General features: G+C 40.9%; 1 protein-coding gene across 2 annotated transcripts in view; it reads right to left on the bottom strand.

Moving 5' to 3' along the window:
* The window catches only part of LOC110533528 (rho GTPase-activating protein 32), a 224,981-nt gene that overhangs the window by 57,604 nt on the left and 153,760 nt on the right, over positions 1-13,617 (bottom strand). For both annotated transcript variants that reach the window (XM_021617826.3, XM_021617827.3), the window contains one exon: positions 5,144-5,230. In XM_021617826.3, coding sequence (XP_021473501.3) covers positions 5,144-5,230 — 87 coding nt within the window. The remainder of the gene's footprint in view (positions 1-5,143; positions 5,231-13,617) is intronic.

Below are 13,617 nucleotides of genomic sequence, written 5' to 3'. Positions count from 1 at the left end.
ATTCACAATCCACTGCTGGGACGGAGTTGCAAGAGGGAGAGTCTATGATTTCACGAGGGGGGTCAGACAGGGGATATTACCTTCCTAGCTATAATCCTGCTACAGTGACTCCCCACACAATACTCCACTGTGGGACAGGGACCAAACATCTGTATGGTTTCGAATGTGGTATGGTTGTGGTTGCCCCAAGCAGAGCACCAGTCTGCCAACGTAAGGCAGTGCCAAAAAACTGATTAAAGGATGGATGGTGGATAGATGGCGGGAGGGATTGGAGAAGGGGATGAATCCAAATGGCTGGGATTATTAAGAGAGGCGGGTCAAATCTGGTGGAATTAAGAGAGTTGGACATTATATCCTTCTAGTCTCAACAGGGGGGCATTTTAATCTGAAAAGGGGATCTCCTTCATTGGACGATGAACCCGGAATCTAGTACAGAACATCCAGTGAAAAACAACTCAGCTTTAATTATATCAGATTGGATGTACTGCCATTATTCAAACCAGACATACAGTTGAAGTCGGAAGTTTACATACACCCTAGCCAAATACATTTAAACTCAGTTTTTCACAATTGCTGACATTTAATCCTAGTATAAATTCCCTGTCTTAGGTCAGTTAGGATCACCACTTTATTTTAAGAATGTGAAATGTAAGAATAATAGAGAGAATTATTTATTTAATATTTTATTTCTTTCATCACATTCCCAGTGGGTCAGAAGTTTACATACACTCAATTAGTATTTGGAAGCATTGCCTTTAAATTGTTTAACTTGGGTCAAACATTTCGGGTAGCCTTCCACCAGTTTCCCACAATAAATTGGGTGAATTTTGGCCCATTCCTCCCGACAGAGCTGGTGTAACTGAGTCAGGTTTGTAGGCCTCCTTGCTCGCACACACTTTTTAAATTCTGCCCACAAATTATCTGTTGGATTGAGGTCAGGGCTTTGTGATGGCCACTACAATACCTCAAATTAGTTGTCCTTAAGCCACAACTTTGGAAGTATGCTTGGGGCCATTGGCCATTTGGAAGACCCATTTGCGACCAAGCTTTAACTTCCTGACTGATGTCTTGAGATGTTGCTTCAATATATCCACATAATTTTCCTCCCTCATGATGCCATCTATTTTGTGAAGTGCACCAGACCCTCCTGCAGCAAAGCACCCCCACAACATGATGCTGTCACCCCGTGCTTCACGGTTGGGATGGTGTTCTTCGGCTTGCAAGCCTCCCCTTTTCCCTCCAAACATAACGATGGTCATTATGGCCAAACAGTTCTATTTTTGTTTCATCAGACCAGAGGACATTTCTCAAAAAAGTACGATCTTTGTCCCCATGTGCATTTGCAAACCAGTGGCTTCTTCCTTGCTGAGCGGCCTGTCAGGTTATGTCGATTTAGGACTAGTTTTACTGTGGATATACAGTGGGGCAAAAAAGTATTTAGTCAGCCACCAATTGTGCACATTCTCCCACTTAAAAAGATGAGAGGCCTGTAATTTTCATCATAGGGACACTTCATCTATGACAGACAAAATGAGAACCCCCCCCCCCAGAAAATTACATTGTAGGATTTTTAATGAATTTATTTGCAAATTATGGTGGAAAATAAAAATTTGGTCACCTACAAACAAGCAAGATTTCTGGCTCTCACAGACCTGTAACTTCTTCTTTAAGAGGCTCCTCTGTCCTCCACTCGTTACCTGTATTACATGTTTGAACATGTTATCAGTATAAAAGACACCTGTCCACAACCTCAAACAGTCACACTCCAAACTCCACTATGGCCAAGACCAAAGAGCTGTCAAAGGACACATGAAACAAAATTGTAGACCTGCACCAGGCTGGGAAGACTGAATCTGCAATAGGTAAACAGCTTGGTTTGAAGAAATCAACTGTGGGAGCAATTATCAGGAAATGGAAGACATACAAGACCACTGATAATCTCCCTCGATCTTAGGCTCCACGCAAGATCTCACCCCGTGGGGTCAAAATGATCACAAGAACGGTGAGCAAAAATCCCAGAACCACACGGGGGGACCTAGTGAATGACCTGCAGAGAGCTGGGACCAAAGTAACAAAGCCTACCATCAGTAACACATTACACCACCAGGGACTCAAATCCTGCAGTGCCAGACGTGTCCCCCTGCTTAAGCCAGTACATGTCCAGGCCCGTTTGAAGTTTGCTAGAGAGCATTTGGATGATCCAGAAGAAGATTGGGAGAATGTCATATGGTCAGATGAAACCAAAATATAACTTTTTGGTAAAAACTCAACTCGTCGTGTTTGGAGGACAAAGAATGCTGAGTTGCATCCAAAGAACACTGTACCTACTGTGAAGCATGGGGGTGGAAACATCATGCTTTGGGGCTGTTTTTCTGCAAAGGGACCAGGACGACTGATCCGTGTAAAGGAAAGAATGAATGGGGCCATTTATCGTGAGATTTTGAGTGAAAACCTCCTTCCATCAGCAAGGGCATTGAATATGAAACGTGGCTGGGTCTTTCAGCATGACAATGATTTTTTCTCATTTTGTCTGTCATAGTTGAAGTGTACCTATGATGACAGTTACAGGCCTCTCTCATCTTTTTAAGTGGGAGATCTTGCACAATTGGTGGCTGACTAAATACTTTTTTGCCCCACTTTAGATACTTTTGTACCTGTATCCTCCAGCATCTTCACAAGGTCCTTTGCTGTTGTTCTGGGATTGATTTGCACTTTTTGCACCAAAGTACACTAATCTCTAGGAGACAGAACACGTCTCAGGCATCTGGAAATTGCTCCCAAGGATCAACCAGACTTGTGGAGGTCTGCAATTGTTTTTCTGAGGTCTTGGCTGATTTCTTTTGATTTTCCCATGATGTCAAGCAAAGAGGCACTGAGTTTGAAGGTAGGCCTTGAAATACATCCACAGGTACACCTCCAATTGACTCAAATGATGTCAGTTAGCCTATCAGAAGCTTCTCAAGCCAATTTTCAGAGTTGTTTAAAGGCACAGTCAACTTAGTGTATGTAAACTTCTGACCCACTGGAATTGTGATACAGTGAAATAATCTGTCAGTAAACCATTTTTGGAAAAGTAGATGTCCTAACCAACTGGCCAAAACTATAGTTTGTTAACAAGTAATCTGTGGAGTGGTTGAAAAATGAGATTTAATGACTCCAACCTAAGAGCATGTAAACTGCAGCGGGGTAATAACTTTGCATGTTTTATTGGTATTGCGAGTAAATCCAACAGGCATCATGCTCGACAGAATGGAACAGCTCCTAAATCATCCACCATATCTAGCTCACCCGCTTGAACTGTGCTGGCCTGCCCTGGATAGCTAATTTTGGAATCCATTGATGAAGTGATCAATTTGCCGAAGCTATTTCTGGAGTACAACACGAGAAGTCGATAACTCCATACGTTAATTTAACTGATGATACATCTTTGGGGTAAATACATCAGAGGCCGGCTGGCACATGACAAAGCAAGGCTTTTTTTATCTGAAGAAGAGGGTGCTGAATCAAAAAGTGACAGGCAAATACAGTTGTGATGTAAGCCTCAGGTAATGTCCCAAATGGCACCCTATTCCCTATATAGTGCACTACTTTTGACCAGAGCCCTATGGGCCCAGGTGAAAAGCAGTGCACTATATAGGGAATAGGTTTCCATTTGGTACCTGCCCTCGGTCAGCACCGGGCACACATGACTTGCCTCGCTAGGTCTCTGATGAGAGGGTAGCGTAACTGCCAAGTTGAGGAAAAGATTTGGAGGCATGGATGGTATGCCAGATATCTTCTCCAAGTTGTGTGTTTTGTTGCTACTCAACACCTCATGAGCATCATGGATGAGGCCAATTGGTGTGATTTCAGTGTCACTCTCCTTTCCCACGAGACCCTTCTATTTAGTTGTTTGGTTGTTTCAGCTTCACTGTTCCCACAATTTTAATCATGACCAAATGGGTTTTCAGAAATGACTGAAAATGAGCCAATCACCTACTAGCTAACACATTGGACATTCATTTGGTGTGTGACAAGATTCCAAAGACAGAGGCTTTCCATGTGACTGTGTATTTGTGAGAGTGTGCATGCAAGTGAGGGTGCGTGTGTATGCAAATGTCAGATAGAGTATGTGTGTGTGTACCAAAAGTTTGGACACACCTAGACATTCAACGGTTTTTCTTTATTTGTACTATTTTCTACATTGTAGAATAATAGTCAAGACATCAAAACTATGAAATAACACATATGAAATCATGTAGTAAACAAAAAAGTGTTAAATCAAAAGTAGCAACCCTTGCCTTAATGACAGCTTTGCACACTCTGGCATTCTTCTCAACCAGCTTCACCTGGAATGCTTTTCCAACAGTCTTGAAGGAGTTCCCACATATGTTGAGCACTTGTTTGCTGCAATTCCTTCACTCAGCAGTCCAACTCATCCCAAACCATCTCAATTGGATTGAGGTCTGGTGAATGTGGAGCCCAGGGCATCTGATGCAGCACTCCACCAGTCTCCTTCTTGGTCAAATAGCCCTTACACAGCCTGGAGGTGTGTTGGGTCATTGTCTTGTTGAAAAACAAATGATGGTAGCCATGCTGGTTAAGCGTGCCTTGAATTCTAAATAAATCCCTGACAGTGTCACCAGCAAAGCACCCCCACACCTGCTCCTCCATGCTTCAGTGGGAACCACACATGGGGAGATCATCTGTTCACCTACTCTGCATCTCAGAAAGACACGACTGTTGGAACCAAAAATCTCAAATTTGGACTCATCAGACCAAAGGACAGACTTCCACCGGTCTAATGTCCATTGCTCGTGTTTCATGGCACAAGCAAATATCTTCTTATTATTATTGGTGTCCTTAAGTCGTGGTTTCTTTGCAGCAATTCGACCAGGAAGGCCTGATTCACACAGTGTCCTCTGAACAGTGTAAAATATATGTTCATTTGTTTAACACTTTTTTGGTTACTACATGATTCCATATATGTTATTTCATAGTTTTGATGTCTTCAGTATTATTCTACAATGTAGAAAATAGTACAAATAAAAACAAATAAAAATGAGTAGGTGTGTCCAAACTTTTGACTGGTACTCTATATGAGAAAGCACTGATTGAGGACACCGCAGCATAGCACAGCACCCAGATAATTACTCGGTCATACCTGGCAGTAGATCTGGACCAAATACTGCAGCTCCTTGGACTCAAAGCCATTCCGTGTCACTTCACTCTGTTCATCCACGAGGGACAACTGGAATACAGAGAGAAAGGGAAAGAGGGAGGGGGAATGAGAAAGTATGAGACGCATATGGTAGCTCTTGGTGTTTTGGGTCAAATGGCAGAAGGGCGTAGATGTGGACAAATGACAGAAAATTCTGTTTAAATAATCCTTTAACCTTTCTCTAACCCCCCTTCTTTCAAGCTAGAACACCATCCTTCACAGCCCCTGACAATTAAACACAGCCCAGTGCTCCTATTCACAAAGCTTCTGAAAGTAGGAGTCCATTTTAGATCATAATGAATATGATTATACGAACAGGTGGGAACATATCCTAGATCAGCACTCCTACGCTTTGTAAATACGAGCCCTGTACATTTTAACCCCAATGCTTTTTTATGTCCGCAACTGACATACATGAAGTGCCACAAATGCACTGGCTGGATAGGCTACTTGGACCTATTTATTCCAAATTATTGACTGAAATTAACCTATCAACATAGTGATTACATATACAGTGTGCATAACTTCTTATTACAGGTGCATACTAGACAATGCACCCTGCACCATTAGCAAGCTGTCATGAAGTTAGTGGGTTGAACAGTTAACATTAGTAGCTACATTCTAGCTACAAGATCGTAACGTTTAACAGGTTGCAGATATCTAATATCACTTCTTTTTGACTAGAAGGGTTAAAACGTTTTGAAAGGGTGTGTGATGATTTATGCACCATATTCATGAAGTTAGTGGCAAATGATGTCTGAACTGCAGAGGTATGTGCTAGCACACACTTTAGCAAAACGTTTTGCAGCCGAAAACAAGCATTTCTTATTGGACAAGTTCAGATAGTCCCTCCCCATTTTGGTCCGTTCGCTTCTGTTTGGTTCCTAGTGAATACGACCCTGATCTTGCTGTGGGCACATTGTCAAGACCGGACGGCAGACTCGAGTAAGATGAAGGGCGGAGGGGTGTGTCTCTTTAACAACAGCTGGTGTACGACCTCAAATGTTAAGGAAGTCTTGAGTTTTTGCTTGCCCAAATTAGAATACCTTATATGCTGCATGTCATACTATTTGTCAAGAGAGTTATCTATTTACCACCACAAACCGATGCTGGCACTAAGACCCTACTCAATGAGCTGTATAAGTCCATGAGCAAACAAGAAAATGCACATTCAGAGGTAGTGTTTCTCACGCATGGTGATTTTAATGCAGGGAAACTGAAATCTGTTTTACCTCATTTTTACCAGAATGTCACCTGTGCAACTAGGGGTGACAAAACTCTAGATCACCTTTTCTCCACACACAGAAACGCATACAAGGCTCTCCCTCACCCTCCCTTTGGCAAATCTGACCAAAACTCTATCCTCCTGCTTCCAAGCTCAATATGGAAGTGGTAGGATGAAGCGGATACTAAGCTACAAGATTTACATTTACATCACTCACCGGCTTCAATAAGTGCATCAACGACGTTGTCCCCACAGTGAATGTATGTATATACCCCAAACAGAAGTAATGGATTACAGGCTACATCCGCATTAAGCTAAAGGATAGAGCTTCCGCTTTCAAGGAGTGGGACACCAATTTGGACGCTTAGAAGAAATCCCGCTACAACCTCTGACGAGCCATCAAACAGGCAAAGCGTCAACACAGGACTGAGAATCCTACTATGCAGGCTCTGATGCTCGACAGATGTGGCAGGGCTTGCAAACTATCACGGATTACAAAGAGAAACCCGGCTACGAGATGCCATGCGACACAAACCTACCAGACGACCTAAATGCCTTCTATGCTCGCAACACTGAAACATCCATGAGAGCATTAGCTGTTCCGGATGACTAAGCCCGATGTGTGTAAGTCCTTTAAACTGATTAACATTCGCAAGGCTGCGGGGCCAGACGGAATACCAGTGTATAGAGCAGCCAGCCAAATAGAAAAAGTAGCCAGCCAGGTGCGTCTGAGCTCCAAAGGAGCTCTATTTTGATGGCCACCGGTACATTCAAATGTATTTTTTATATTTAACCTTTATTTAATGCCTTGATTCCATTTGAAATACACAGCGAAATTATTGAATACTTTATCAAGTTTACCTCCCAGATTAGAAAATATTTGTGACTTGACTTTAACATTAATCTGAAGACTGTTATTTATCTAATCAACTATGTTTAATTGTTACCCAATTCAATTAATCATGTAACAATTAACTCATTAGGATGTGGGGCACCAAGGGAGCGGTTCTTTAACCAGTTAGAGCTCTAGGGGCGCTATTTCATTTTTGGATAAAAAACGTTCCCGTTTTAAGCGCGATATTTTGTCACGAAAAGATGCTCGACTATGCATATTCTTGACCGTTTTGGAAAGAAAACACTCTGAAGTTTCAGAATCTGCAAAGATTTTGTCTGTAAGTGCCCCAGAACTCATTCTACAGGCGAAACCAAGATGATGCATCACCCAGGAATTAGCAGAATTTCTGAAGCTCTGTTTTCCATTCTCTCCTTATATGGCTGTGATTGCGCAACGAATGAGCCTACACTTTCTGTCGTTCGCCCAAGGTCTTAGCAGCATTGTGACGTATTTGTAGGCATATCATTGGAAGATTGGCCATAAGAGACTACATTTTCCAGAGGTCCGCCCGGTGTCCTTTGTCTAAATTTGTGCGTAATCTTCAGGTGCGGGCATTTTCTCCTGGGATTCAGGAGAGAAAGCACACTTCCACGAACGATATATCATCGAAGAGATATGTGAAAAACACCTTGAGGATTGATTCTAAACAACGTTTGCCATGTTTTCAGTCGATATTATGGAGTTAATTTGGAAAAAAGTTTGCGTTTTGAGGACTGAATTTATGGATTTTTTTTGGTAGCCAAATGTGATGTATAAAACAGAGCTATTTCTAATACACAAGGAATCTTTTTGGAAAAACTGAGCATCTGCTATCTAACTGAGAGTATCCTCATTGAAAACATCAGAAGTTCTTCAAAGGTAAATGATTTTATTTGAAGGCTTTTATGTTTTTGTTAATGTTGCGTGCTGGATGCTAACGCTAATGCTAACGCTAAATGCTAACGCGAAATGCTAACTCTAGCTAGCTACTTTTACACAAATTATTGTTTTCCTATGGTTGAGAAGCATATTTTGAAAATCTGAGATGACAGTGTTGTTTACAAAAGGCTAAGCTTGAGAGATGGCATATTTATTTCATTTCATTTGCGATTTTCATAAATAGTTAACGTTGTGTTATGCTAATGAGCTTGCTGATAGATTTACACAATCCTGGATACAGGGGTTTTTTCATAGCTAAACGTGACGCAGAAAACTGAGCGATTTGTCCTAAACAAATAATCTTTCAGGAAAAACTGAACATTTGCTATCTGAGAGTCTCCTCATTGAAAACATCTGAAGTTCTTCAAAGGTAAATGATTTTTTTGAATGCTTTTCTGTTTTTTTGTGTAAATGTTGCCAGCTGAATGCTAATGCTAAATGCTACGTTAGCCATCAATACTGTTACACAAATGCTTGTTTTGCAATGGTTGAGAAGCATATTTTGAAAATCTGAGATGACAGTGTTGTTAACAAAAGGCTAAGCTTGAGAGCTAGCATATTTATTTCATTTCATTTGCGATTTTCATGAATAGTTAACGTTGCGTTATGGTAATGAGCTTGAGTCTGTATTCACGAACCCGGATCCGGGATGGGGAGATCAGAAAGGTTAAAGAGTTAACATCTCCCAAATTAAACTCTAAAAAGGTCTTTACCTATCACACCTATAAACAGTCAACTTATTAATCATAACCTCGTATCATATCTTCATTCTGAACAGTCGTAACCTCCTTGCATCTACAAAAACCCGAGCCTTACTTATGATTCAGTACTACACAAATTGGTTTAATCAGTTATTTACTAGTTAATTAAATGTTAACACAGGATAAACATACACACTTAATACGTTAAAAACAGATCGCTAGCGGAATGGCAAAACATGGCTGCTTGTTACAAAAGAGATGGAGAGGGGGGCAGAGAGGGACAGACATAATACTTCGGTACATTTAGAAACTACTCTCACTTACAGTAATCATATACTTTGCACATGAACCGCCACCCTGTGGCACACAAACCGCCACTCAAGTCTCATACTGTTGTCCGGTATTTGGTGACTTGTCGTGTAGTCCTGAACAGAACAACAGAGTTTATTTTCCACCCATTCCCTCCTGAAGATGCTTATTCGTAGATAGGCTAGCTAGCCAGGTTGATGGTGCCTAGTAGAGTGATGATTGTAGCGTAATACGATGGTTTGAGCAGAGTAGTAGAATGGTCCCACCTAAATTCGCTTTCTAAGATACTTTACTTAGGACAGCTAATCAGCCATACCAGTGATTGTCCAGGAGGTGAGTTTAACGTCTCTGCCTCATGTTGAGATGCAGAGTTCAAACCACTTTACGCATGCAGCTGCAGCTTCATGCTTTTCTGGTCTGATATGTTAATTCTTAACCCATCAATTTATACAGTTTCATCAAAAGGGCGGTTCCGTTAGGCTGACACGGTCGAACCTCACTCAGGGGCGTGACTTATCACTCTGCAAATTTGATGTAAAACAATTATCTCTTATGGCTCCTAAAATCCCATCCCTCATCCCCCATCATTTTTCATATTACATGCACAATGCATAGGATGGACACTTCACACATGTAGTGGGGATCCTTTCCACATTACAGTATTTCCTTTATAACATTTTTAATGGCATCACAAAATAAACAAAATTACATTCGTTCTATAGTTCGCCTCTGACCATTCCCAACGTTCTATGTTATATATTATAATATTATTATATTGTTCCAGTATTCGCTTTTGAACATGTTAGTGTTTCAGTGGGAAAAGTCTTTTGAAACAAAGGACATTCCTCTGGTGAACATTGGCGAGGGAGACTTGAATCTTTTCCTCTTGATTTACGACAGGATGCGAGGTGTTAACCCTCACAAGTTCAACCCTCCCCCCTTTGCAGGTGAGATGGGGTCTGGTTGAAGTTATTCATTGCAAATCTGATCTGATCTATTTGGATCCTCACAGGACAGTCATGACATATTGTTGTGATATTAAAATAAAATCATGTTATTTGTCACATGCTTCGTAAACAATAGGTGTAGACTAAGTGAAATACTTACGGCCCCTCCCAACAATGCAGAGAAAAAAATAAAAAAATAACGAGGACAACACAATGAGTAACTTGACTATATACACAGGGCACCAGCGCTGAGTCGATGTGCAGGGGCACGAGGCAACTGAGGCAGACATGCACATACAGGCAAGGCAAAAGTCCCAACAGGGTAGACAATAAGTAGTAGCAGCAGCATATGTGATGAGTCAAAAGAATTAGTGCAAAATGGTATTGTATAAAAAGGCAATTTAAATAACTGAAAATGTATGAATTCAGTGTACTGTTGTTTTGGATATTGTCTAGGTCTAGGCCTATATGACTATGACTATTTTCTAAGTAAGAGAACAAACCAATTTAAACACTGTAAATAAGACTGTCATCTCAAGATAGTTTACATTTTAACCCGTCGTCTCTTGAGATTAAAGTCTAACTTACAGTTTAACTGCAAAATATTAATTGCCACAATGTTTGTTCTTCAAATTATGTATTTTATAAAAAATGAAGAAAAAAAATGACGTAAATAGCCCACATTATCTTGAAAAATAAATTAAAGGTTTTGTTTTTCCAGGTTTCAGTTTGCCCCAGTTCTTTAAAGTTCTCTCTCAAAATCACACTTTTTAAATATAAACATTACATTGGATGTTCTAAGCCCACAACAATGCCACAACGAGACCCTTTTTAAGGTTTGTGAAAAATCTGAGAAATTTAGATTTTTGGGTGTAGTTACCCTAGCTGTTGTTTAGCGGTTGTTTTGCAGCGAAAGTAGAGTTTGTAAAACAAATACGCACTTGATTGATGCAAATAATCACAATATCATTCTGCCAGGTAAATATAGGCTACTTTGTAGTTAACATTGAATTGAGAAGTTTTTTTGGAAAGTCTTTCAATCTACCAGAAGACCGTTTTCATTAGCATCATCGCTAACGGCTACACAAAGTGGTAGACATGCACACACACAGACAGGGGCATTCTCGTTGCCTTTTCAGAAAGTTGCAGGAAATACGATTCACTGATGCATTCTGTTCAATACATTTAGTATATTGTTCAATTCCGTGAGGGCCCTAATTATCATATTTGGACCAGAATGAGGCTCTCCGCTACCTATTGTTACTGCAATGATGCTCCACCATCTTCACCGAATGTTCTCATAATTTATTTGCAGATAACCGCAAAAAAAGCAGCGACATACCAGTAGCCTATGCAAATTAGGAAGCCAAATGAACGGCTCTCTCACATATTCAGGAGGCTACACTGACTGACGAGAGTCACTCACTTTAGTGTCACTGTTTGGCAAGCCCTTACATCTTAGGAAAGGAAACCTAGGAAATCCTTTGGTTTACTTGTCCCGATGCGATACAATGCCATATAATTTATTAATGGCAAAGGGATATAGGATATGAACTTTATTCAGTCAGTTCAACACCATTTATAAACTAGTCAACACTTGCTGTTAAGTTATCAACATGCAGTAAATAGCCTTCTATGCGCCACGATTCCGTGTGGCTGGCTATGTGAAACACGGAAAATAAAAGTGTCAGAAAACAAAAATTAGGTTGTGGATTTCGACTCATCATTACCACTTACATTATATGGGATGTGCAAATTCCCTCCGTGTAAGTTAGTTCTACTGCAACCAGAGATCTGTATATAATGATGAAATGCTTGTCACCGCCCTAACAATGGGAGTCGTCTTAAAGGCAGAAAGCAGGTGACAAACTTAGGTCCAAAATAATCCCACAAAAAAGCACTGGGTTAATTTTGTACAGTGTGAAACCTCTCACTTGGCCTCTTCTTCTCTGCTGCATTTCCCTGTCATCGCTCACTTTGTAACTGACAGGCGCCTATCCTCTCAATAGATCCCTAGAAGATGCATATAGTTCATTCTAGAGGGAGAGGGCTCGACGGACTATCAAATTGAAACTTAAATGAAAAGTAGACTATTTAATATGAAGTGGAAAACGTAGCCAGCTGAAAATGAGCCCATAACCGGCTGATTAGCCAGCGCTAATGGAAAACACTGGTAATACCAACTCGTTTCATGCAGACCACCATTGTCCCCGTATCCGAAGAACACAAGGTAACCTGCCTAAATTACTATCGCCCAATAGCACTCACATCTACAGCCATGAAATGCTTCGAAAAGCCGGTCATGCTCACATCAACACCATCATTCCAGACACCATGGACCCACTCCAATTCGCATAGCGCCCAAACAGATGAATCAATCTCGATTGTAATCCACACTGCCCTTACCCACCTGGACAAAAGGAAAACCTACAGTTGAAGTCGGAAGTTTACAAACACTTAGGTTGCAGTCTTTAAAACTCGTTTTTCAACCACTCCACAAATTTCTTGTTAACAAACTACAGTTTTGGCAAGTTGGTTAGGACATCTACTTTGTGCATGACAAGTCATTTTTTGTTGTTGTTTACTGACAGATTATTTAATTTATAATTCACTGTATCACAATTCCAGTGGGTCAAAAGTTTACATACACTAAGTTGACTGTGCCTTTAAACAGCTTGGAAAATTCCAGAAAATGATGGCTTTAGAAGCTTCTGATAGGCTTATTGACATAATTTTAGTCAATTGGAGGTGTACCTGTGGATGTATTTCAAGGTCTTTCAAGGTCTCAGTGCCTCTTTGCTTGACATCATGGGAAAATCAAAAGAAATCAGCCAAGACCTCAGAAAAAAAATTGTAGACCTCCACAAGTCTGGTTCATCCTTGGGAGCAATTTCGAAATGCCTGAAGGTGCCATGTTCATCTGTACAAACAATAGCACGCAAGTATAAACACCATGGGACCCTGCAGCCGTCATACCGCTCAGGAAGGAGACGCGTTCTGTCTCCTAGAGATGAGCGTACTTTGATGCGAAAAGTGCAAAACAATCCCAGAACAGCAAAGGACCTTGTGAAGATGCTGGATGAAACAGGTACAAAAGTATCTATATCCACTGTAAAATGAGTCCGATATCGACATAACCCATAAAAAAAGTCAGACTACGGTTTGAAACTGCACATGGGGACAAAGATCATACTTTTTGGAGAAGTGTCCTCTGGTCTGATGAAACAAAAAATAGAACTGTATGGCCATAATGACCATCGTTATGTTTTGAGGAAAAAGGGGGAGGCTTGCAAGCCGAAGAGCACCATCCCAACATGAAGCACGGGGGTGGCAGCATCATGTTGTGGGGGTGCTTTGCTGCAGGAGGGTCTGGTGCACTTCACAAAATAGATGGCATCATGAGGTAGGAAAATGATGTGGAT

The sequence above is a fragment of the Oncorhynchus mykiss genome, chromosome 10 (genome assembly GCF_057628025.1).
Source record: "Oncorhynchus mykiss isolate SJ-2025 chromosome 10, ASM5762802v1, whole genome shotgun sequence".
NCBI classification, from domain to species: Eukaryota; Metazoa; Chordata; class Actinopteri; order Salmoniformes; family Salmonidae; genus Oncorhynchus; species Oncorhynchus mykiss.
Note: the sequence above shows the minus strand (reverse complement) of the source record. Positions and strands in the feature narration are given on the sequence as shown.